This window comes from Podarcis cretensis, assembly GCF_951804945.1.
Source record: "Podarcis cretensis genome assembly, chromosome: 11".
Taxonomy (NCBI): domain Eukaryota; kingdom Metazoa; phylum Chordata; class Lepidosauria; order Squamata; family Lacertidae; genus Podarcis; species Podarcis cretensis.
The window spans coordinates 31,014,833-31,040,437 of record NC_137180.1 but is presented as its reverse complement, the minus strand read 5'-3'; the positions used below and the strand labels follow the sequence as shown (position 1 = coordinate 31,040,437).

Sequence of the window (25,605 nt, the reverse complement as noted above, 5' to 3'; positions counted from 1 at the left end):
TATCAGGGAACTCTGTTCTAAAACTAACCTGGATCTCTGGGCTGATGCCTGGGCTGATGATAGGAACAGCAAGGAAAGAACATGCCTGTTTCTAACTTTATAATACATGGGTTTATAAATCTGGGATCGTATGTGTAAAACAGGCCACTGTGAGTTTTCACCATAGTAAGCCTTTCTGTGTGAGAGCTAGCAACAATAACACCATTCACTATTTCAGTAACGTTTACTTCAAATAATGTGATCTGATGATTGCATGCTGAACTTGTGATCCCAGGAAATATATTTCAGATAAGTTTTCCGGGATCTGACACTAACAGAAACTGTGTGCTCCATCTGGAAATGTGAGTGCATGGGATTATGATCTCATATCTCACTCTGACATCTTAATCAAATGGTCTTCTTGGACCTTAGCTGTGTTTTTCCTGTAATCAAAGAGGCAAACTGGCATGCTTATCACCTCTGAAACGTCACCTCCCCATGAGAGAACAGTATACTCAGAATCCAATTTCATCTAGTTAGATCAGAAAATAATATATTTGTTTCTTTTAGTCACCCCTTCTTAAGGACCCTGAAGACAAATCAGGATTCAATAATGAAATGTTACAACCGATAACCAATAGCTTCCTTTAATGTTCTCCCAAACACTTTGCATTTTATATTTAATTGGCAAGAATGGTTAGCAGAACCGTTAATGTGACACTGTATACACCTAGATGCCCACATGTAGATATACTGTTACTGAGAACTTACTAAGCATGGACATGGTAATACGTACATTTGAACATTGCAAATACACTATTAAATATAACTTAAGGCAGATACAAATACCTTATTTATTCCTGGCATCCCAGCCTCACCTTTGGGGGAAATGGCTGTAGGGCAATAATGCAGCACATTTTTGCCACTACAGCAGCAAGAATTCTACTGGCAAAGTATTGGAAGATGCAAGAACTACCTACTCTGGAAGAATGGCAAACAAAGGTGATTGACTTTATGGGACTGGCCGAGATGACGGGCAGAATCCGGGACCAGGGGAAAGAGACAGTGGAAGAGGACTGGAAGAAATTCAAAATATATCTTAAAAATAATTGCAAAATTGAGGAATGTTAAGATGTCAGGGGGTAAGAAGTAAAGAATTGCAGCAGTAAACAAAAAAACTTAAGAAATTTTTATGAAAGGGAATTAAGACAATGGACTTAAGGGTTGCTAAAGAATTATTAAACAAGGATGCAGGGATGAGGAGGTATGGGGAAGTCAAAGAAAGAAGGGTATGAACCGATGAGCATGAAGTTATACTGTTTTATATTGTTCTTTATTATATGTGTGGAAAATTAATAAAAATTATTATAAAAAAAATAAAAAAAATAAAATAATGCAGCACATTTTTTCCATGCAAAAGACCTCATGTTCAAACGCTGGCATCTCCAGGAAGGGCTGGGAAAGACCCATCTAAAACCAGTGATTTCAGATCTTTATCTTCTCTCCAGCCCGTGGGCCAATTCTTATAGGTGGTCAGTACCACCCACCTATCAATCATCAGATGTCATAATATCAGCTGATCGATAAGTTGGTCACCCTGCCTAGTTGTCAAACTTGGCCTACAAGGGTGTGGGGATAGTCACCATGATAGTTATGGGGAAGACAGGCCATGTCTCTACATGCCCCACACCTGATATCACATATGATGTCAGGTGTGGGGCAGTTGGGTGTGGTATGGCAATAACAGCCTCACTGGCCAAATAGGGGGGGCAAGGTGGGCCAAATTTGGCCTGTGAACAATTAGTTCCCTGCCCTTACTATGGTTTATTTAGCAGACGAACCATTGTTTTCTGGCAACAAACAAACCATAATTTGGTGTGGGAGGAAACTGTGGGTTTTTTGTTTATCTGTGAGACAACTTGTGGTTTGCTGAACAAACCATGGCTTAGTATTATGTGCAAACACAGCAACTGTGATAATACTGAGCTAGGTGTCCCAACAGCCCAAACTACAGCAAGGCAGCTTCATAAATTACTATATAAAATTTGTGAGGAGACTGGAAGCCAAGTAACACTCTTTGTTCTTGTGTTGTCTTTACCCAATGCTTGTTTAACAGTGGAGGAGAGGGGCAGAGGGGCCCTCAACTCTTCGTTTTGGTGTCCGCACACAAGCCAAAGCTCTGTCCTTTTGCTTCAGATTTGGCTTTAAAAACAAACGAAGAGCCTGGATGGGAAACCGTTTTTTCAAGCCAATCACCACACTCCCCCATGGGTAAAGTTGATAGTTGGGGCTGGAGGTAAAAGCAGGCAGAGCAATGGGGGGACATTTTTTCTGTTTTTATTTATTTTCATGGAACAGAAGATAAATTTTGAGAAAAACAATTGTTACAACCGCAGACTGCTTTGCACAGTAGGCTGTACTCCAGCTGTTCAAAAAACAGAGTTTTCTACAGCCCCCTCAAACATCTCTGCATCCTCCATCCCTCTAAGCAAACAGCATTATGACACTTCAGGGATGTGGTCCACCCAGGTCAAAGGATTTGATATGTCCTGAAGAGCCACATTCAGCTGCCGGGCCTGAGATTTTCCTACCCCAAGCCAGTCTAAAATAATAGGTGCGATAGGGGCGGGGTTTGAAAAGACACAGATGGAAAGGAGATCTGATTTGCCTTGTGTCACAAGGCTTCCCCATCCCTGTTATGTAACACGTACATTTGAGAGGGGAAACCAACCTAATTAATAGGACAGCTAGAGACAAGAACATAATTGAACTGTAGTTAAGATATGAAACTGTATATCACAATGACTTGGGCTGCAATCCTCAGCATGCTTATTAGTAAACAAGCCCTACTAAGTACTGTAGGATTTACTTCTGAGTAAAGATGCACAGGACTGTTAGATTATTATCAGAGGATGTTACTTTGGGGTAGTGCTTAAAAGGAATCATAGAATTGTAGAGTTCTGTTTATCTGTTCTCTTTACTAATTAATTTAGGTCAATATGTGTATATATAATGTAATATTTTATATAAAAAAAATAGAATTGTACATAGACTGATGTATACCAGCTGAGAGAAAGCATGCCATAAACTAAGGCTGTGGCTTAGTTCCACCCCCGAAGTGATAACCTCCAGTGTAGATTCTTATTGCTACATATATCTGCTGGCTAAGCTTGCATCTGCTACTGGGGATTTCTTTTTTCAAAACTCATTATGGATAGCAAAAACATCTACAAATGCCTAAGACCATCTCCTACATATTTTTCAGGAGCTACTAGAAATGTCTCCACCCATACTGTCTCATTCACAGACATAGTGCATATTCATGCTGGTTTGCCCTTTAAAATATATCAACATGCGTGGATTTTGCCAGATGCCCACAACTCCTGCATATATGGATGCTCAAACCTTAAAGGAGAAGATACCACACCCCACATTACACACACAGAGCAGGGAGGGGGGCACAAAATGAAGAGTAGGATTATAAGATCCTTAGTTCTCTCTCTTTCCCTCCCTATAAAAGGGAAAAGGGTGGGCTACAGCCTTTTGCTTCTATTTTATCAAGCTTTTGAAAAAAGTGTCTACAGATACAAAATCCATGTAAAACAAAAAACAGTCCCTTTCCAACTCCTTTCTCTACCCTACCAGCAGTTCCATACCCCTGCTACATGTTTTTCCTAAGGCATCTCAAAGCCTATCAAGTGAAGCTATGCACTTGCCTACCTTTAATTTATCCCAGAAATCTCAGTTCTCGAAGCTCAGAACTGCCCTTTTACACATCCCAAGAGGTGAAGCCAGAGAAGGAACAGCCCTGATTCTGCTCTCTCTGTATACATAGGACCAGGGCATTCAAAAAAACCCCTTCCCTTTACACATTGTCTTGTATACTGAAGCCGACGCCCCCGCCTGTCATTCTCTGCAACAGACCCCAAACACACATCCACCGTCAGCCCTGAGTATTTATGATGCACCTATAGTAACATGAGCAATATAATTACATATAGAATGCAAAGGACAGTGTTAATATTCGTGACATACACAAGCACATTTGCTAACTATACATGAGAGGTGGAGGCACTTGGGGCAATTCATACCACATGGACATTTGCCACTCCAACTGCCTTCGCCCTGTGGCCCGCCCTGTGGAACGCCCTCCCATCAGATGTCAAAGCGATAAACAACTACCTGACATTCAGAAGACATCTGAAGGCAGCCCTGTTCAGGGAAGTTTTTAATGTGTGACATTTTTGTGTATTTTTCATCTTTGTTGGAAGCCGCCCAGAGTGGCTGGGGAAACCCAGCCAGATGGGCGGGGTACAAATAATAAATTATTATTATTATTATTATTATTATTATTATTATTCGTTGCAAAATAATGGGAAACTTTCTAACTAAGTTGAGGGGAATCCGTGCCATTCTGCTGGCACACCCGAGGCGAGCAGTCGGACTGCTGCAATTCAAACCTGCCCGCCTGCAGTCCCGCAAGTCCCAGACGGTTCCCTGGAGGTGTGAGAGAAAGTCCCTCTGTGCATGGCCAGAGGTGCTTTTTCTTTCTTTTCCTTTTTTTGTCCAGCTCCGTCCTTCCGAAGAGGCCCCGGAGCCTGGCGTTGCCCCGGGCGGGCGTTGGGCATCCGCTCGCCGCCGGTCGTGCTCCTTTACTCACCCTCCTGCAAGACGAGCGTGGGCTGCACGGGCCGCACGCGGAACTGGCGGGCGCTCCAGCCCGGGCTGGGCTGGCGCACGACCTCGCTGTCCGAGAGCCAAGTGACGGTCTCGTAGTTGTCGCCGCGGCGCAGCGCTCGGGCCTCGGCGCTGTGCACTGCCACCTCGTCGAACTGGTGCAGCCCGCCGGCGTGGTCGAAGTGCACGTGGGTGGCCACGGCCAGCAGCGGCCTGGACCGCCCGGCGGCGCCCTCGGCAGGGAGCAGCGCCTTCTCGTCGCCCTCGGCGCCCAGCAGCCCGGCCAGGCGCAGGTAGTCGGGGAGGCTGCGCAGCCCCAGGCCGGTGTCGATCACCACGTCCCGCTGCGAGCCGCGCACCAGCCAGATGTTGGCCCGGTTGCCCGACTCGTAGAAGCGCTCCTGGATCCAGTAGATGCCTCCGCCCAGGGACTTGTGCGCGAACCACTCCAGCGCCGACATCGCCGCCGCCGCCGCCCCGACCTGCCCGGCCGCCTGCAGCGCCTCTCGCGCGGAGCTGGGGCGGAGCCCGGGGAGGAGGCGGGGACGGAGGCGCCGGAGCGGGACGTGCTCGGGAGAGCGAGCCAGCGAGCGAGAGGTCTCCGCCCCGTCCCTGCCCACTGCGGTAGCGCGGCGCCGGGCACGCGAGCGAGCGAGCGGGCGGGCCGGGGATGGCGGGCTGGGCGAGGCGAGGCTGCAGGAGGAGCGGCCTGGCGAGGCTGCACCGGAGAGGCGTGAGGCTGCGAGAAGGCGGCTGCAGCTGGGCTTTGAAGATGCCGTGCGATGATGGTGCTTGACGTGCTGCTGAATAAGAGGCACGGCTCTCCCGATGCTTTCCCCCTTTTAAATATTTCGTGAGAGTCGACGGAGGGTCGTTTGCTCGCGGCAGCTTCGTTTGGGGCTATCTCGTGCAGTTCCAAGCGCGCACCCTGGGGAAGTGAGTCCCAATCCCATATGCTCCAGCTGCCCCTGTTCATTTTTCTTTTATTTGTTCCTCCTAATGCACTGACACTCCTATGATAAAAAAATGTTTCGTGAGGTAGCTCAGTCGGTTGAGCGTGAGACTCATCATCTCAGGGTCTTGGGTTCCAGCTGTTGGGCAAGAGATTCCTGCCTTGCTGGGGGTTGGACTAGATGACCCTGAGGAGACCTTTCCAACTCTATGATTGTAGATGGAAGGGGAAAGGGGCAACTGCATCTTGGCCCTAGCTGGGATTGAGGGGAGTTGTAGTCCGAAACCTATGGAGAACCTATGGTTGAGGAAGGCTGCTCCAGTGTCTGGTCCTGTCAAGCCAGTGTGTGGTTTCTCTAAGCCACCGCCAACAGCAAATGTTGCTGTACTGAATTGCAGACAGGCGCATTGTGAGATGAAGTATTCTTAAGGATGGCTTTGTGATCAGTTTAGTATACAACAGGCAGAGATAAGGTTTCATCGGTGCATAAGGTGGGGAGGGTGAAAGGAGCATCAAGAGTCTCCTTTTTTATCTGTGACACCTCATCTGGAGGCATGAAGCCCTTCTGGATAGTGGAGTTTTTATTTCTGAGTACATGTGCATGTATGTATGTACATGATTCCATGCATGTTTATTTAAAGCAAAATCAATTTGGTTCAATGGGACATGGAGTGCTTCCCCATTAGGCATTTAGCCCTGCTTCATTCACTCGCTTCTTACTGGGCATGCACATGACACTGTCCAATCATTGCCTCTTTATCTGTCTTTTTTCACACAGCAGGAAGACCAGCCACAACCCTGGAAAAAGGTTACACTCCTCAAAAGTGCTGGTGAGGGGTAAAACTCTGCCCCATTTCCCAGCAAGGACCCTATTGCCTTGAGGGTCATTTGCAGGCAACCTGCTTTTGTGCTTGTCCATTAGCCATTTTGCTAGATGCTTCTGCTCCATGTGCATCAGTGGAAATGGGAGGCATTGGCTTTCACTGGGGGAAGGGGCTGCATTCCTGAAAATGCCTGGGCGGGGGAAGAAAACTGCTGTTCCTGCCATGATTCCTTGGGGTACCAAGGATAAGCAGTGCCAGCAAACCTTCTTTTGGCTGGGCCACATTGTTACGTGTCCTTTACCTGATGTCCAGGGCCGTCTCACCCAGAGGCGCTAGGGGTGTGGAGCACCCGGGCGCCGGCTTTCAGGGGCACCAGGCCGAAAGTCCAGGGCCTGAGAGTTGAGTCCGAGGAAAAGCCCGCCCGTTGGTCGGAGCGCCATGGCAGGCTCTATTGCTGCGGGCAGCTCTGCACCGCGAGTTCGGGGTCAACCGAGCCAGCGAGACACTGAAGTGGTTGGCCGGCTCCACCTTCCTGCACACCTGGGACTGGGCAACCTGGGGGGCACCGGGCGGATCTTTGCACCTCAGCACCGCATATGCTTAAAACAGCTCTGCTGTTGTCATATGGCAGTTGGATGTGGCTTTGCCAAATGGCCCTGTCGGCTGTACAGCGAGGCCTAATTAACCCCACCGACTGCAGGTTCTGCACTTGGTTTGTGCTTTTTTATTAATACGACGGGCATGCTAATTAGTAGCAAAAGTGGATTATGTGTTTCTTCAAGTTACTTCTTGCGGTGGCTATTTGTTTTTTTTTAAAAAAATCATATTTTCTGTGTATACTCTGTAGAACAAGAATAAATATTAAATGCAAGGTGTTCTTTTCAGGAATTTGATATGGCCAGGTCAGGCCGAGGAAGAGGGCGTGCTGCCTTGACCTTTGACATTGCAGCAATTGGCTTTGTTAAAGGCGAAGCGCTACCTGAAGCAGTATTTGGGCCTTCTCCGCTATATCCTGTAAGTATCTAGCAAGCAGCCAGAATTTCAAACCACAAGTTGCCATTGGGGTGAACTGTTGCACTTGCATGCCACATAAAAAGAGCAAGAAAATGCCAAGTCCTACTGCTGGTAGACTAATATTGGAAAACAATAGGCCAGGCCTTTAGGCTTAAACTTAGTGAAGGTGATGCTAGACAGGAACACAGGAAGCTGTTTTATACTGAGTCAGGCCATTAGTCCATCTGGTTTAGTACTGTCCACATTGACTGGTAGTGGCTCTCCAGGTGCTGGCGCATTTGTGTGTGTGTGTTGGCTGAATTGTTTCTCTTAGATTACCAAACCAGCATGCACTTGGGCTACTGGTATAAAAAGTGCCCAGGGTTTTTAGCTGCTGTTCTTTGACAGTAATTAAAGATGTCACAGCACTTTGTGTGCTGTACCCTCCAGTACTCCTGTCATTGCTGGAGAAGCATTTTATGAAGATTCCTATGAAATAAAAAAAGGTTATGTGAGTTCTTTTTCAAGAGAGACAGAGAGAACGGCATAAAACTCTATTTTGCAATTGAAGTAATGACGTTGGAAGGCACTTACACTTGCACAAGGAGGGGCAACTGATTCTTGCCAATCTCTTTGACGCATTGCAGCCCCTACCACTCCCCCCCCCAAAAAAAAAGTTGCTTTCTCACAGTTGGGAGCCCCTCTGGAACAAGACAGGATATGGTGCAATGGCTGTAGAATGTAGCAGGGATTGGATGAGGAAGAGTGTGTCTCACCTTACACAAGCAAAAGAATTTTCCACTAGTACAAAGCTACCATTAAAAAAACCCAATATGTGTGATTTTCACAGACAACAGATTACAAACCAACACCACTGAAAACGGGAGAGGATGAGGATTACCTTTTGGCTTTAAAACAAGAGCTCAGAGGGGCAATGAAACGGACGCCTTATTTTATGACCAAAAAGAATGAAAATGAAGGTTAGTTTGCCGTATCATTTTATTCTGGAAAGTATTGTGCATGCAATTTTTTCTGTAATAGAATTAATCCTGTGTAACTAAGGGTGCAATCAGTAATTTCTTGAAGAACAGTGTTAAGGTGCCATTGAATCTGTACCCCTCCGATCTGGACATGTTCTAACCCATCTTCTAGTTCTGTTTGTGATGTGATCCAAATCCTTCAAACGAAGGTGGTTATCCCCATAAAATCCCCAAGGTTTTTCTTGAGAGCCTTATACAAAATAAATGCACAAATATGTTATCGTGAGCAAAGCAGAAGAGGGATTTCCCCCCTGAAAATAGTCCTTTGTGCATTTTAACTAAATAAAGATTGTGGTTCTGCATTGGCTTTGTCTGAATTTATAGTATGTATATTTCACAACTCTAGGTTTTTGTCTTCAGGTTTTGTACCTCTTGAAAGATACAGCAAAAAATACTTGCAGATGAATGAAAAAGACCTAGAATGGACCCCAGGTAAGGAAACATAAATTCCAGTTAATTTTGGCATAGAATTTTGCATTGTTTTCCAGTATTTAGATGTAGAACCCATTTCATGGTTGGTTCATTGTTTGTTTTAGGTTCCTCTGTGCTATTCAACTAGTAAAAAATGTAAACCTAAATAAATACCTCTCACCCAGAGTTGAGTGGTATTTTTTTAAAAGTGCATTTACACCTAGAATTCTTTTCCACTTCAACCAACCACAAACACTCATTCAGAGCTGATAGACTCATTCCCATATTTTCACATCTTTCAAGAAAGGACTGCTTCCCAGTGGTCCCTCAGGAATACAATACATTCCTTTGCCACACTTACTTGAAAGATGGAGGGCCTGTAATTGTGGTGAGGCCAAGTTTGTCTAGAACAGGGCTAGTGAACTTGTGGGACTCAATCAGCATGAGCAGTGGTCATGGATAAAGGAAGTTTTTGTTAAGCACCAGTCAGAGAGGCACAAGTTTCCTCCTCCCTGGTCTAGTATATGTTGACTCCCCTGAGTCATTTCGGGTCTTCTCAGTCAAAATGTGCATCTTGAGCTGTGTACAAAATACTGAGGGCCATATTTCTCAGTAAATAGCCCACATATCAAACTTCTGCCATTCCCTTTTCTCAGCATTGCCAATTCTCAAGTAATGATACTATCCACATTCAAACAGAAGCTTGATAGCTGGAACTGGGACACCAGTGGCCATCTTGTGCCTCACTTTGCAAGGCTGGGATCAAAGGGTGCATGGCTGTTATGTTTGTCTCACACCACCCTGCCACCCTCGAACTGCTTTACGATGCTGGGATCTGATCTGAAATGATTCACCCAGCAAATCATTCAAATCAGATCCCAGCCTCGCAAAGTGGCACAGGGCTGGCATGATGGCATGAGCAGGATCCCCCAGAAAAATGTGCCCAGGGCCATTCCCCCCACGCTACACCCCTGAATTGCTGGACTACAGTCCCATGATCTCCACTGGCAAGCGCCAGGATGGGAAAGTCTTGCTACTGTTCTGAATAAAATGTCTTTGGTCATAGAAATACCTTTAACGTGAAGGAGCATAAACTATTAAATTAACTAAAACTTTAATGTATCTTTTGTGAAGACTGGAGAAGACTCCCAAGAGAGCTGAAACCAAAGAAGAAGACTGAAAAAGGTAACATGCATATTAAGTAATATTAAGTAACATGCCTCTTAGGAGTAAAAATATTTTCTTGGGCTGTTGACCAACAATATTGTTCAGTATGCCTTATTTTGTGCTATAATTGTAATGAGAAAGGGGTGATTGGTTGTTGGATCATAGAAAAGAGAATACTTTAAAACACACACAACCAAAACCTTAAAATAACTTAGGCATTTGGTTTTGCAAGGGATTGATCTGGTAATCCTGAAATTTACAAGCATTTGACAAAAGTTGCCACTGTCAGGTAAATTACACTGTTATTCATTCTCTCTCTCTCTCTCTCTCTCTCTCTCTCTCTCTCTCTCTCTGTGTGTGTGTGTGTGTGTGTGTGATTAACACCTCCTTCCCAATTCTAACACAAATGAAGTTACTCCTGGGATTTCCACAGGAGAACTTGGTTCTTGGTATAGTAAATTCTTCCTGATTCATTCTTTGCAAACAGGGAGCTTTTTCACTTCCATAATGAGTAAACTTTGTTATAACTGCGTTTGAAGAGTATTAAGGTAAGAGGATTTTTCTTCAGCAGGTGGAAAACCGAAGAAAGCAAAAACTGCAACACCAAAAACTAATGTGGATGTTTTGAAAAAGATAGAGGTAGAGTTTACTCTGCTTTACCTTCTTAGGTTTTATTATTCAGCAGTAGTCACTATTGCTAGTATGTCTCCACTGTGAACAGTGATGTAAAAAGTAGATTAGGCTCTATAAAACTCATTGGGCTGGGGGGAATGACAAACTTATGCATAATTTAGGGCACCTTTACATAACTGCAAGGAGTTCTTGTTTGCCTTAACTGATAGTTGCTTTGAGCAATTTTATGCTATGTGACAGGATGGCAAATAAAAAACAACAACCAACTGGCATGTTCAAATATTTAAAAATATTTTTTAAAAAGATTTGAACACAAACCATTGTGTTGAAGCCAGCCAATTGAAATCATGGCTAGAGTATTTTAAGCACTATTGATTCCTGTGGGTCTACCCTACGTTTGACTAAGCCACTTTCTCTTATCTAAATTGTAAGGTTTCTGGATTTTCCACTGGATCCACTTCCTCGTAATTCATATTTTTTTTCTGATCCTTGAGTAAGGGACTTTGGAAAGGGATACCAGAAATTTGTTAAGGATTATTCATTCCCCATTTGGAAAATAAGTAGCATGTGATGAGATGAAATTAAATTACAGTTAAGTCCAAGAATTATGTCATAATCATGCTATTTCTAAAATCCTTTTGAACTCCTTGAGTTCTTTGCTTAGTTCACCTATCCGTTCGTTACTTGACCAGCAAGAATAATAAAAAAAAAAACTTAGCTGGAAGTTCAGATGATGTCACAGACATCTTGCTAACCTTTCCCAGGAGCTAGAAAAGAAAGGAGACGAAGAAAAGTCAGATGAGGAGGAAAAAGATAAAGAGGAAGAGGAGGAGGAGGGAGAACCAGAGGAGTATGAGGAAGAAGAGCACGAAGAGGTATTGGTTTTCTTAACAAATAAAATTATGTAGAGAGCAAGATGGTGGCAATAATTTTCTTGACATTATACATGATTGGGGCAAGTACAATAAACTTGGTGTACCTGTGGCTCTTTGAACGCTGCTGAACCACAGCTCCCATCATTTCTTGGCCATTGTCCATGCTGCTTGGGGCTGATGGGTATTGGAGTACAGTAACATCTGAAGGGCTGCAGATTCCCCATCGTAAGTAGTATGGTGTTTCCATAAGATGTTTCCATTCCTCGCACTTTATGTTACAGTTAACAATAATATGTATTTTCATTGCAGACCAAATGAAAGAACCATATCAATCTGTATCTTGTTTACTTTATAAAGCAGCTTTCTTCCACTTTCTACTGTATATTGTATTGTCAACAGAAGGATTGGGGGAGGTTGCTTTTTGTGTCACTTCTGAAAATGCTTTATGGCCATAGTCTTAACCACACTTAATTGAAAGTACATTACATTGAAATCAATTGGCTACCAAGGAAAATTCATTTAGGAATGGAGGGCATGGGTGTCAAAAGTGACTGAAAAACATTTAAATTAGGTATGTTGTTAACACAAGCATTTATATTTATAATTACCTTGCCTTCAACTACCAGCACGTTTCACTGGGATCTATATTTATTTGCTGCATGTGTAACATTGATTTCCACCAGTTACATAAGGTTTGATATAAACACAAGGAAGTATCTGCGACTGTACTTCTTGCACGTAGCAATTTACAGTATCTAATATGATTTCCTCTAGGAGAACGACTATATTGCTTCCTATTTTGAAGATGGAGATGACTATGGAGCAGGCAGTGATGATGACATGGATGAAGCAACTTACTGAAATTGTTTTGAGTAGCTGGGAAATACAGTTGGAAAGTCTGAACATGCTCTTGAGTTACCTCTAGTTATGAAATAATATAATTTCAGAGGATTAACAATGATGATTAACTCTCATTTTGCTGCAGTATGGGAGTATGTTGACTCAATATTTGAAGCAGGCTGTATATTCACTTCCAGTTGATGGAATGGTACGATTGTGTTGGCGGCATGCTAAAGCACTCAGATGTGTCCTATATAGGCCATGCTTTGTTATCCTGAACTAATTTGCAGAAATGTTATGTGCCTGACAACATAATACTGAGCTAGCCTGTGCAGAGTACCATATCACTTTGCATTGCTTATGAAACTATGTTGTGGGGAAGGAAGAGAAATGTGTGCACTGAAGTTTAAAAATCTAGCCTTTAAATAATAAAAACTGTTTACTGAAAACAGGATCCGGTGTGTGATAAAATACAGTTGCAGGTTAGCTTGCTTTCTAATAAAGGGTTGCCCCCTTGCATCATCACAAGAGCTTTGGATAAACAGTACTTGGTAAGGCCACCTGAATAATAATATAAAAATGCTTACTGAACTTCCAGTTCAGTTACAGGACAACCAAAACTCAAATGGCAAGAACTGATTTATTGCTGTCTGATAAAAGTTCACCAACAATGACAGTCTTGCAGTGCTTCCAAGAAACATTATGGTAGTAAATAAAATAAAATAATAGTAATAGTACTTCTTATATCCCTGGTTAAAAGGGTTTTTTTTTAAAAGAAGCACAATTAATTCCATATATCCTACCATCCAGTTTCCAGTAGTGGCCTCTCCCTTTTCCAAATGTCACCCCAGGGACTTCTCCAAAATACAGTTGTTGTTGTCTTTTCCATTGTAGCTTTTTTTAAAAAAAAATCAAGTTGTAATCTTATGTAAACTGCTTGATTGGGTGTGCCTGAACAGCCGTACTGTATATATAAACACCTTAAATCAATAATGAAATAAAATTTGGACTAGGAGATCTGCTGCACAAGAAACATGTTGCAGAAGAATCCTCTCTTGACACCTCTGATGTGTTGGAGTCTGCTTTTCACAGTAGAACACAGAAATGGGCATGCCAAAATCCTTTGCTGTAGCTAAAGCGGCTTTTTGGATTAGTGTGGAATATCCATAGGGTACATCAATTGATCACTAAACAGGATTAAAAATATATTTCTTTATTTTTATTTTTCTGGAATTAAGAATTCAAAAAGAAAATATATTCTTGCCATCTTATAAATTCCAAAACTTTTATAAACGGCTTAATTATGTAAAGAACATTTGTGGCAGTTTTCCTTTGAATAACCAATCCAGGGGTAAAAACATTTCACGTGGTTTCATAGTACAATACACAGATTAAGAGCCAATTTCCCTGTTCAACCATGGATTGTATTTAGAAATCTGGTGACCATATTCTAAATATTTTTTTTTTTTTGTAGAATTCTTAAAATTTACTACTGTAACCCTAAGTATGTAGGCAGAAGTTCCCCCTGAAATAAAGGAGGCTTGGACAACTTTAGTACTGAGCTAGATTTGTCAACAGGAACCACTAGAATGCACAGCAAAATAATAATAATAATCCAATAATCCATTTTCTGGAACATTAGATTATCTTTTTCTATCCTTGCCAAACCATAGATTCACCACACATGATTACAAAGTACTCATTTCTGCCACATTGTTTTTGAAAAGAGAAATACATACACCAACAGCACATATGAAGTGCTTTAACATACTTTTTTCCTTAAAGCTACTGCAAGTCCCATACACAGAAAATAAATCAGTGTCTTTAATAAAACAAGCAGGTCCTCATTGTGATATTTCAACAGACCTTCAATTTCATGACTGCACTATTCACTTTTTCACAAAAGAAACAGGTTTAGCATAGTTAAATTGCAGAAATAAGGCACAGATCCTTGAGCTATAGCAAAGTCCAAGGTAGTATTTTTGGTACATAATACTATGCTGATTATTATTTTCACTATTTGACAATAATTTTTCAGATGCCTCAGTTCAAATTATCACCACAAAAATGATTTAGCTGTGGTACACCAACCAGTCTTTGTGATGTGTAGACAGTTCAAGTGTAGGTCGTTTAGAAATTTTACTGCATGCTGCCTTGCAAGTTTTATCTAAAAAGTGACAGAGAATTTTAATAAATCTAGTTAGGTCTATAAATTCCCCTTTTATGTTTAGAACTCTTCTACACTTGGCTGTGTTTGGTATTCCACTTTACCCCACCCCCCAAAAAAATTTCAGAAGTGGCACATCTGCAACTTTCTTTTCCTGCAGTTTTCCATTCCCTCAGGTCATTTCATTTGAATTCACATGCGAAACTGATTGCTTAGAGCACTGATCTTCAGTGGGTGCGTCAAGAACCGCTATAGGTTACAGCCTGGTTTAAGATGGGTTGCAAGAGTACCACTACCACCACCATACAAATATATGTTTTTTTATTAGCCCCTAAATTTATGCTTGGGTTAAAGGTGGATCCTGGGTCAGAAAAAGTTGAGCTAGTGGCTTAGAGTGTCTTTTTTTAAAGACCTGTATAACAGTCGCCTAGGTCACCGAAGATATAGTTCTTCGCTAGGTGAAGCAGTCTATCCAGTTGTATGGATCCTGCTATACTGCTCTTGTCTCTTTTTGCTGCCCACATCAACTGTGATCCAGCCATAGTCATATAGAAAAAATCGTATTTGTGTGACTACTTGCAGCAGAATATGAATGGGGATGAGCCTATTCTAATAAATACCCTATTGAAAGCACATTCCATTGTTTCCCCATTCTAATCCAGGAGGATGATAAGCTCAAGATATGCTACACCCAACACCACATCAAAGCAGTCCAAACCCAGCCACACATCCAAGGGGTAATATACAGTGCTGGGCTGCATAGTGATAGTGATACTTTTTTCTCCATTTCTTTTAAAGACAATGAAATTCACAGCTTTCCCATGGGGAACTGAGGAATTTCATGAAGTACATCTCAGATATTTTCACGCATGATTAAGGATGGTAAGGGAGCTTTAAAACACAAAACCAGATGGCTAAGCACCCCTGTTCTTATAAATTCATTAAAAGAAAAAATGGAGTAACACATGCAGAAAGCAACGGCATTGGTGTTGTTCCATAAGCGAGTCACAATAAAACAGAGCAACCACATCCAGGGATGAATACTAGTAATTCAGAATAATGCTTCATGAATCTGATAACATTAACTGTGTGGTCCACAAAAGCTTCCGCTATAATAATTTTTTAAGCATTTAGAATCCCATAGGACTTTGGAATCATTCACACATCATCATAATCCACAATTAATGGTTGACTGTGAACACACCAATCTTGGCTGCTCCAAAAAACAAACTCTGATCCTTGGCCTTACATCCAAAGCAAGGATAGTGGTTGGTTTCACTTCAGACAAACTACAATTTGTTCTTGGCTTACCAATTGTGGTTTGTTTGGTGTGAAACAAACTATGATCCCTACTTGAGCATAACACTAAGAGAATGTTTTAGCATGGCATGTGAGCTGGGCCAGTGATGTTTTTCCTGCAACTGATGAACGTGCCTATGCCTCAGAGATTTTGTTCAAATTTTAAACCTTGTATCTTCCCTACAAATAACATACTCTGTTTTTGGAACTCCATAGCACAGTTTTAAAAATAAGGGCTATTTACCACATTACAACCAAACTTTAAAAATAAGTTGTAAATAGCTTGCTTCTGTGGCTTTTATTGAAAAATAAAGAGTCTATATAATAAAGATTTCTGCTGCCATCATTTCACACATGTGAATATTTTACTACAACTATATATTGTCAAGCAACACCTTTACTTGTTCGGCTATAAACCATAACAAAGAAAAGAAAAAAGACATTCAGAGTTCAACCACAGATTTGGCTCTTAATTTCCCTGCAGCCAACATAAAATTTTCCTTGTCCAACATCAAAAAGCACACAAACTCACTTGATGCAACAAACATTTCCCTGCAGCTAAACTCAAGACAGGTATTTTTTCAGAAGGATCTTTATATATAGGGTCATGGGTAATGTTAAGAGGATACTGTTCACTACCAGTTTCCAGAACACAGAAACACTGTTCCAAGGGTTATATCTTAGAGTGGCCATCCAGAAAAGCCAAGGGCACAGCACTAAAACTTAATTCTATGAAAGCAATTATACACGAAGCCAACATAATTAACTCCAAATAGTTTTCTTATGGTCTGTCCTAATATATGGATACACCCTAGAAAATCTAAAGGAATGAATAGTTAACATTAGGGCTGGGCGATATATTGATATATCATCCAAAACCAGCTGGAAGTCCATATCATGATATCTGTTTCATAGTTTTTGACCTGGCAATATATTTTGAATCATGATGTATATGTGTGTGCTATGCAAAAATTATGTGGGGAAAACCATGAAGCCAGTCAATACCTCTGCACAGCTCCATCCTTTTTTCAGACACTGTGATATATTGTTATATTGTGATGTTTAACTGGTGATATATTGTAATGTTGAAAACCAGATATTGCCCAGCCCTCCTTAACATCAAGTCCAAAAAGCTTTCTCATACACAAAAAACTTGCTGAGATTTAGATACTGCCTGAATCATAATCAGCTCATTATCAAGTTCTCTAGCAAGTGTATATAAAGCAGTAACTTGCTTTTGAGAATTTAAGAGTGAGCCGTTAGTCATAGTGACTAGATGTGAAGATGTCTGTGTCGGCATTCTATTATGACAGTTTAAGTGCCAAACTTGTATTCTAGCCTGAACAGGCCAGTCCACTCGTGCATGGACATATGCAGCAGGAATACCAACAGGCAGGACCAATACTTTCTTTAGATATTGGTCTTGCCTGTTGGAATTCCTGCTGCATATGTCCATGCACAAGTGGACTGGCCTTCTGTTCGGGCTGGAGTTGGAGACTGAGACTACGAAGTTCTACCCCGTATACATGATGTACACTTTAGCATTACATGTCATGTAAATACATTAACATGACAATCTGAACCATGTCTACTCAGAAGTAAGTCCTAATGAATTCTGTGGTGCTTCCTGCCAGGAAAATGTGGGAAGCTTCAGATTGCAGCCAAAATCCTGTTCTAGAAGACACATCTAAAAATATGCGGAAGCAAGCTTATGTATTGCACAGGCTGGCAGCATACTTCTTACTGTTTTTAAAAAAAGAGGGAAACATTTATGTATAAATAAGGGGCATATTAAATTAGGATTATGGGAATGTGTGTTTCACTAATTTTCAATTACTGTAGTCCCAGCTAGCAGGTTTTTTTAATACTTGGCCATTTTTTCTACTGCATGAGTTCTCTGTGGAACTTTTAAACTAGAATACTAGAATATATTTCTTCAAAATAACCAAGAACTGCTTAAGAAAAAACCTGGCTTCTATTTTTCTCAACAACTTGTGTTAGCTTGCTTCTCTGCCTTTTAGTATTATTATTAGCAAAACTCCAACTTTGCAAGTTAATATGACATGAGAAGGCATCATGGTTTCATGGTTAAGTATGCTTCTGCATAAGAACATAAATATTTCCTTTTTGCTAGAGAAAAACAATTTAGGGGACCGTTAGCTGACTCTATGTAGTCAAGTGCATTAAGTAACGGTTTTATTCAATGACGTTCTACTCAGGGCAGGTCCACCTTAATTAATGTAATGCAATTTCCATCAATTTCAAATGGTTTACTTGGAGTATTATTAACACTGGATACATCCCTGTTTACTGCAATAAAAATCAGTTTAGACATGTGAGTCACATGTTTGTATGAGTAATCCCTCATTTTACACAGGGGTTCACTTCCAAGGGTTAGTCATATATGCAAACATCACATATAGTCAAAGTCCTGGAGCCACCTTGCAGGTGAGGGGGAAAGAGAGCATCCCTAGCAGTCCCAGAGCTGGTGCAAGGCTTAAAACCTCTTTTCACACCAGGTAACTGTTCCCTGCAAAAAGTGTCCACTGGGACTCCAATGCCTTTCCATTTAAAGGGTAGGGGAGAATGCACCAAATTACATATACATTTGCACCTTTGGAACTCTTCAATAGTAACAGCACTTAGGGGGGTCGCTTGGGAGCAGAAAGATTAAAAGTAGGCAATGGTTTAAGAATACCCTTCCTTGCTCAACAGCTTTTGCCCTCCCAAAACTGTTATTAAAAGTAGTAACAGTATCAGTACACTATTACAGATGTTTGCATGCCAAATGCAGTTTAGTCTCATTGGTCTTTTCTCACGAAAAGGTACTGTAAATATCATAGTCCATGTAGTGTATGTTAGATCAACAACAGAGCATTGTACTTGTTCTGCATATCTGATAAGCTAAACTGTTTTTAACCCCTACCTTCATGATTTGTATTATATTCCATGCTATAAGAGAATGGTTTATCTTTTATAATACAGGAAGCTAGCTTACTTCCAGACTAAAGAAAACCATTTCATTGTTTGCTGGCTGCAATGAAGGTACTTTCACTTAGTGGAAGTTTGCCAGCTTAGATCCACATATTTTGGCAGATCCAGACAATTGGTATTCAATCAACAATCTCACACTGAACTTGGCAACAACTTTTCCATTGAAAGGTGATGTCTTCCATACCCTCTGCAAGAGTTTTTATTAAATGCCACCACAAAGATAGCTACTTTCCAACTCCACACAGGACCCGTTGTTCTTTTTTCTTTGCAGAACACATTGAATGATTGCCAAAGACTTTAGCATGTAAAGCAAAAATTTCAGTTATCATGAAATAGGGTGATTTATTCCATTTTCTAGTGGTTTGGGCTGAGATGGTGCTGTAACTGAAGTATATTCTGCTGTAGAATGGTGGCTGACATCCACTTTAGCTAAAACTTCATAGTATAAAAGATAAAAAACAGGAGTTATTATTACCACCACTACCATTATCACTACTGCTGTTGACCATCTTATTCCCCAGTCTGCTCCATAATGAGGATCTTTCCGCTTTATGGATTTACCGTCCGGTTCAAAGTTTAACTGTTGGGTTGATAAGGCAGAAACAACTTCATTAAGATTCTCTCTCTTTGTAGCATTACACTTTACTATTTGTTCTATATCACGGTCTACTTCTTTCAGAAAGTTACCAACAGTTTCTGTAGAGAATGGCTCAGAAGCTTGTGATGCATCTGGGGTTTCTGTAGAGTACAAAGTAGAGGCAGATCTTGAAGCTTGCCTGCTTTTTGGAAAGCTGTGTGTCTCAGTCAATACACTGAACTTCTTGACTGGAATTTTAATAGTTCGCAGTGCAAAGAAGTCCTGATCTGTAATAAGATTGTTCACCCTTTTGATATCTGCTACCTGAAACACAACAGTTAACAAAGGAAAGAATTAGCATTTTTGAAAAGGCAGCTCTTGAGTGACCAGCATTCATTTTCCAAGTCCTAACTGTTGAACTTATTTTAAAAAATAAATTGGAACAAAAAGCCTGGCTACATGTTATTGCAATTGAAACAGCCAATTATGATTGTGGGTAGGAAAGGCTATGGGAGTCTAAAGGAACTAATCCCAACAGGTCAAAGAAAAAGAAAGAAAGAGGGGCGCTGGAAGCACTGGCTCACCTTGCCTTTCCTATTTCCCCAGGATGGTAAGAAGAGCCCCTGTGAATCAAATGACTTAGAATGGGCTTTTTACCTCCAACTATGTTGCTGTACTGTTTGTTATGGTTCTTCTGCTTAAACTGTTTAATCAGGAGAGAAGCAGAGGAAATTTGTTATTAAAGAGTCAACTACTCAACTGAAAAAGAAAATGATAGCCTAGTTAGCAGCAGGAGTTTGGGTTACCTAGGGCCAACCATGGCTCCTTTCTCTAGGCAAAGAGCTATTCTGGGGTTCTTTCTCCTTCCTGAAGGGCAGGGAAAGTCATGGAGTGAGTCAGTGCTTCAAGAAACTCCTGATAGGATAACATGTAGTCCAATGTTTCAAGGGCAAAACCAGATATTGTGTAAGTCACAGGTGTTCCACATACACCCAGTCTTATTTAAATGCACTTGTTATTGGCCCGTTAACACTACACATATAAAGAAAAAGTTCCTAAAGGTGATCCTTGTGTCACATGTGCACCTAGTAAGCACTTTACCCAAAGCCTGTTACAGCTGTTGTGGCCTAAGAAAAAAATAATTTAGTTCTCTTAGTTATCTGATTTTCAGAATCCATTTTTTATTTTTATTTTTGCAACCAGCATTTTTGTTCTATGAAACTGATTAAATAACTAGCTGTAAAGCACCGTTTCTACTATTCTATGCATCTAAACCAATTACCACTCATACAAAGTGCTTTGACTCCCCACAACTGGCAAGATGCTGGTATCTGGAAAACCTAAGTTAGCTGTATTCAAGATCCTTTTCTTTAAACAATATGTACTCCCCATCTGCCATGACATATTACAAACCGTCTTTTGAAAACGCCTTTCAATTAAAAAACAAAGAGCTTTCCATATGGTATAAGGGGTTGTTCAGAACTTCTTAGGAACATAAAAGTAGCAGCTGATGGGATACTATAGAAATTTCAGCTACTATAACAAATGTTAGTCACTTGATTAAAGATATGGGACCACATTCTCCGAAACAGGCAATTGTGTTGCCCTTCTTGCAATTTACCCTAGTCTAAGAAAGGGGAGAGGAATGCACCTCTCTTAAAAAAATTAAGAAACTTTGTGTCTTAGGTTGCTTACATATGAAACACCCAGGGGGTTCTGCCTTTTAAAAAAGTATTTGAACATTAATTTGTGCAATATCTTAACTGACAAGTTCCAAACTATGCACTGTATGTAAATAGCTGCTAACTGTAGCCCAATAGCCTTTAAGGCTGCAATCCTAAAATCCATTTACCAGGCAGCAAGGTCAAAGGGAATTACCTCCAAGCCTTTACTGGGGATAACAGAGTTCAGACAAAGCAAGGACCTGTGTTCAAACCTTTCCCTGCTCCTACCCATTGCTTGTCTTACCCCCAAGATTTTATATGCATTTAAAACAGTAGGACTTGCTGCTTTTCTTTCCTCATTTACCCCCACCGGAATATATGTTTTTACACTTAAATGAATGAATGTAGTAGTAATCTGAGGGGCTCTTCTAACATGTAATTTGGGCCTAGTGGACTAGAATTTATGAGAAGTAAACATTATCCAAAAAACATTTTGGAAACATAATTATTGTGTGCTGACTCACACATACCACTTTATTTAGGTCTGCAACCATTTGGTTGTTGTAGATCCAAATGATGATTCATTTGAACATGCATGCACATCCACGCATGGGTATCCTGATACCAAGTTATCACTTCACTGCACATAAGAGCAGAAACTTTCACCTGCTATCACCAACAAAGTTCTGGAACCTTCTGTGGCAGCACCATAATATACTCCTATTCAGTGAGGCAAAAACCATCAAGGGTTACATTCCACTTAGTTTAAAATTAATATACCTAAGCTAGTAATGCCCATTCATTTTAATGGGTCTACTTAGTAAAAGTTAAATACAATTCCAAAACCTATGCAAGACTCTTGTAATTGCTTCACAGCACACTTCAATGTGGTATGAATCTATCAAATCAAGTTGTACAATGCATCTTGGGTTGTGTCAAACAAGTTTTTTCTATTGCAAATAAGTTAATATTTTTGTATAAGAATTTAAAAGCTTTCTGTGTTCACATGTCACAAAATTCCACTGGGAAAAGTTGCATACAGACTTACTGAACAACAATACTGAAGAGCTATTGCATTTAGTGTGTCTCCTTCCTTTATATCCTTGGTTATAAATACGATATCATCAATCCTCTCTCTTGATGTACTTCTTCGGACTTTCTCCCTTCCCCTGGGTCGCAATTCATACAGCTCCGTTTCATCTTCCAGCACATCACTGTCAGAACTGATACCATTCCCAAATGTATACATATGATTATCCACTGTGGGCTGCACTGCAGCAGGGAGCTGGAAACTGAAATTCTGTTTTTTTGCTGTCATTCTGTCAAAAGGAGTCTAACAGAAGAAAAAGAAAAATAGGACAACCAGTCAAACAGAGCACCCCAGCTTAAGTACTAATTTATATAGAACACCTATGAGCAATAGGACAACAATTTCACCTCCCTGCTGCCAACCCACACATATTCCTAAAAAAAAACACCAAACCATTTGGCATGCACAGATTCTCCAGGTTAATAATTGAAAACAAAACAAATAGAAATGGACACTAGAGAGACAACAGTGCTTGCAGGGATGGAGAGGGAAGAACAGAGAATGAAGACTATCATTGAACCTGCATATTTGGAAGTAAGAAAACTATCTAGTAATCTATATGAGAAGCCAATTATTTCAGTAGGAAGCAATCCTGTTTCTGATTTACAGTGTATACAAGAACCACCTGCCCACCACAGAAACACATCTTCTCAGCTCCTAACCAACCCCCATCAACATTATCTGGGCATTATCTGTATAGGGATCCCTACATCAAGCTTGCCTATTGGGCAGAGGAGTGGGGCTTGGACCTGTAAGAAGAAGCCAAGTTTGCTTCTGACACCCTCCTGCGTCTTTTTAACAGTAGCAAGTTGGAGGAAAAGTGGCACCTGCTGAATGATGGTCTGGAAGCTACACATCCTAAACACCCAGGTAGCTAAGCCCAGAAAGGAAAGCTGGCAAAACCTAGAAGCGGAGCACTCAGGAGGGCAGGACTTTGGACCACCCCTTGGCAAGATGAGCAGGAGGACCCTTAAAGCCCAGAAGGCCTAGTTCGCCTCCCATTCCGAAGTGAAATAACAACACGCGTTGTCATCAAAAGCGCCTCCCCCCCCCCCGAAGACCCTCAGAAGTGAGCGAGGCGAGGATGCCTAAGGAGCCCCCCCCCACACCCCGACCAGAGCATCGCATGATGAAGGGCATCGGAGGAGTCTGCTGGGCCAGGCCAGTGTGGCCCGTCTAGTCCGGCCCCCGGCGGCCAACCGGAAAGCAGCATCCGAGGGCCCCAACTGCGCTGCCCACCCCCACCGGCGGCTCACCCACCCCCACCGGCCGAGCTGGGCTTCCGCCGACCCCCCCCCCCCCCGCCCACGACCCCTCGGGAACAGCAAACGCTCCTAACCAAGGGGGCAAAAAGAGAAGCAGACAGAGCGGGCCCCTTTCCCCGGGACTGCAGCTCCGGGCCCCGCAGCGGCCCGCCTTCCACCCTACCTGCTTCCCTCAGGAAGGGGCTCCTCTTTGTGGAGGGAGGCAGCCCGCGAAAGAGACATGCCAGCCTCCCGCCTCAGCCGCCGCCTCGACGCTGACAGACTTCTCGCCGCCCCTCACACTGGAGGCGGCACCTGTCCCTCGCGACCCGCTCTTGGCAATGGCCGCCTCCGAGGAGCCGCTTCGCCTTATTTCCGCGCTGACAGGCCAGGCCCCGGCCGAGGCAGCGGAGCGGCGCCGGCGCCACGTCCGCAAATTAGCGCCACCCCTTTTTTTTTTTTCCGCCCGCCGCCAAGGCCCGTCGGAGGGAGCTGCGGGGAGTGTGCGCAGGCGCAAAGGCGGCTGGCTCCAACGGCGGAGAGGGGAGGTTGTCGCGCTCGGGTGTTTGGAGAGGGTTTCTCCTCGGCTCCGGCTTCAGGAAGAGCGGCGCGTTGTGGGAGGGGGGCAGTTTAGGGGGGGGGGGTTAGTGGCTGCGTATTGCGCAGCGTTTCGGCAGGCAGGCAGACAGGGTCCTCCCTGTTTTCAGGCGGGGAAGCAGGGCAGGGAGCCTCCGGACCGCGCGTGGCAAAAGTCTGGGCAGGAGTCGCAACTTGTTAGTTGAACTCTGGGATCTAGTCCTAACCATTCTCTATAAACGAGTGGGTTGGAATGGTTTTCGAGGGTGAGGATCGAACTGGGCCCTCCAGCTGTTTTTGGGACTACAGTTCCCATCATCCCTTGACCACTTGTCCTGGTAGCAAGGGATGATGGGAGTTGTAGTCCCAAAACAGCTGGAGGGCCAAGTTTGGGGATGCCTGGAATACATCATGGGTTAAAAAAAAAAACCCGCCCATGCACACCCGATCAAGACACCATCATCCGTCCCACCCGTCCAACTCGAGAGTCATTTGCGCTGCAATAGTATCACAGACGAAAGTCCGGGGTTGAAACGTCCTGACTTGAACTGTTGTACCCTGAAGCACGACTTCAAGGTGGAAAACATCATGCACACCTCTGCTTGTCCCTTGCTAAAGAAAGCAAGGCCTGAGCGGGTTTGCCTTTGGCCCCCTCCTTTCCTAGGGAAAATCTGCTCTTTAAGGCATATCCACACTTACCTTTTTGCCCCACAATTCCCAGGCACAGAACCTCCGCTTTTATTTTTTGCTTTTTGCTGTGATGTTTTCCCTGCGAAAACTCATTATTTAAAGCTGTAGTGCAACAAGCAGCAATTCAGATTTTCTGCACATTGCATGCTCTGATTCAGCATTAAAGAGTGGTTTTTTTACAGAGAAAGCTCTGGTGCAAAGAAAAAGAAAAAGAAAGCCCTTTAAAGCTCCATGTCAGACAAGAAGCGGGTGTCATAAATAAATCACATGGAGTAAGTGAAATTAACTATTACAGGAAACACAGCCAGCTTAGAAGCACCAGGCCTAATGAGCACAGCAACTCTTCTCAGTAGGCCTTGCCCCTATGAGGCAATTGTAGAGGCTGAAGGTCCATGCTTTCCCACAGCTGCCTAAATCTCCTCCCGGCTCGACTTCCCAAGCAGTCTTAGACTATGCTGATGCTCCTCCTTCTTCATACCTGAATACTGAATCCATGCTGGAGTAGCACACCTGAGGCAAGGAAGAAGGTTAGGTCAGGAAGAAGGACAGTCTACAAAATCTGGAGGTTCCTCTCCTTTTTTGTATGTAGACACATCAGCCTTCAGTGTAATCTGAGTTGCATCTCATCACTTCTAACATCTTATTGGTTTCTTTTTAAACCTTTTCTGTTTATTTTCTCTTGCAGAGAAGTGATTGCTTTTTTTTTGAATTATTTTTTATTAATTTCCAATAAAAAAGAATTTTTAGTCATACATTTTCAATACAATCACAAATACATATTTTTGACGTTCATCCGTGAATCCTCCATGTTCTCGTCTTTATACTGCAAGTTCAAAATTTGTCATTGTCTTTTATCTTCCCTTTTTTACAATGTTTCTATACATATTTCTTCACAAAGCTTCCTGTAAACCCA

The 25,605-nt window shown here is 42.4% G+C and overlaps 3 protein-coding genes across 5 annotated transcripts in view; 1 reads left to right on the top strand and 2 right to left on the bottom strand.

Annotated features, from left to right (window-relative positions):
* The window catches only part of MBLAC2 (metallo-beta-lactamase domain containing 2), a 643,282-nt gene extending 638,085 nt beyond the window's left edge, over positions 1–5,197 (bottom strand). For both annotated transcript variants that reach the window (XM_079995810.1, XM_079995809.1), the window contains exon 1: positions 4,640–5,197. In XM_079995810.1, the coding sequence (XP_079851936.1) occupies positions 4,640–5,117 (478 nt within the window). In that variant the 5' untranslated portion in view covers positions 5,118–5,197. The remainder of the gene's footprint in view (positions 1–4,639) is intronic.
* Positions 5,198–5,404: 207 nt separating this feature from the next.
* Positions 5,405–14,882, top strand: POLR3G (RNA polymerase III subunit G). 2 transcript variants are annotated; one of them, XM_079995854.1, is made up of 8 exons: positions 5,405–5,592; positions 7,318–7,446; positions 8,276–8,405; positions 8,826–8,897; positions 10,011–10,061; positions 10,615–10,682; positions 11,441–11,551; positions 12,326–14,882. In XM_079995854.1, the coding sequence occupies exons 2-8, from the start codon at positions 7,327–7,329 to the stop codon at positions 12,410–12,412; spliced, it is 639 nt and encodes a 212-aa protein (XP_079851980.1). In that variant the 5' UTR covers positions 5,405–5,592; positions 7,318–7,326; the 3' UTR covers positions 12,413–14,882. The 2 variants fall into 2 exon arrangements, with proteins under 2 accessions (XP_079851980.1, XP_079851979.1); XM_079995853.1 differs by having other exon boundaries at positions 5,407–5,592; positions 10,612–10,682.
* Positions 13,589–23,880, bottom strand: LYSMD3 (LysM domain containing 3). The gene is made up of 3 exons (XM_079995816.1): positions 23,611–23,880; positions 22,141–22,425; positions 13,589–19,752 (listed from the first exon to the last, which is right to left on the bottom strand). The coding sequence occupies exons 2-3, from the start codon at positions 22,408–22,410 to the stop codon at positions 19,177–19,179; spliced, it is 846 nt and encodes a 281-aa protein (XP_079851942.1). The 5' UTR covers positions 22,411–22,425; positions 23,611–23,880; the 3' UTR covers positions 13,589–19,176.
* Positions 23,881–25,605: the final 1,725 nt, after the last annotated feature.

Excerpts from the sequence above, each read along its gene's own strand:
- POLR3G (XM_079995853.1), top strand. The coding sequence starts at position 7,327 with ATGGCCAGGTCAGGCCGAGGAAGAGGGCGTGCTGCCTTGACCTTTGAC. Across the intron at positions 8,898-10,010 it reads AGACCTAGAATGGACCCCAG|ACTGGAGAAGACTCCCAAGA; the intron begins GTAAGGAAACAT and ends TCTTTTGTGAAG. Across the intron at positions 10,062-10,611 it reads AAAGAAGAAGACTGAAAAAG|CAGGTGGAAAACCGAAGAAA; the intron begins GTAACATGCATA and ends ATTTTTCTTCAG.
- LYSMD3 (XM_079995816.1), bottom strand. The coding sequence starts at position 22,410 with ATGACAGCAAAAAAACAGAATTTCAGTTTCCAGCTCCCTGCTGCAGTG. Across the intron at positions 19,753-22,140 it reads CTCTTCAGTATTGTTGTTCA|GTAGCAGATATCAAAAGGGT; the intron begins GTAAGTCTGTAT and ends GTTGTGTTTCAG.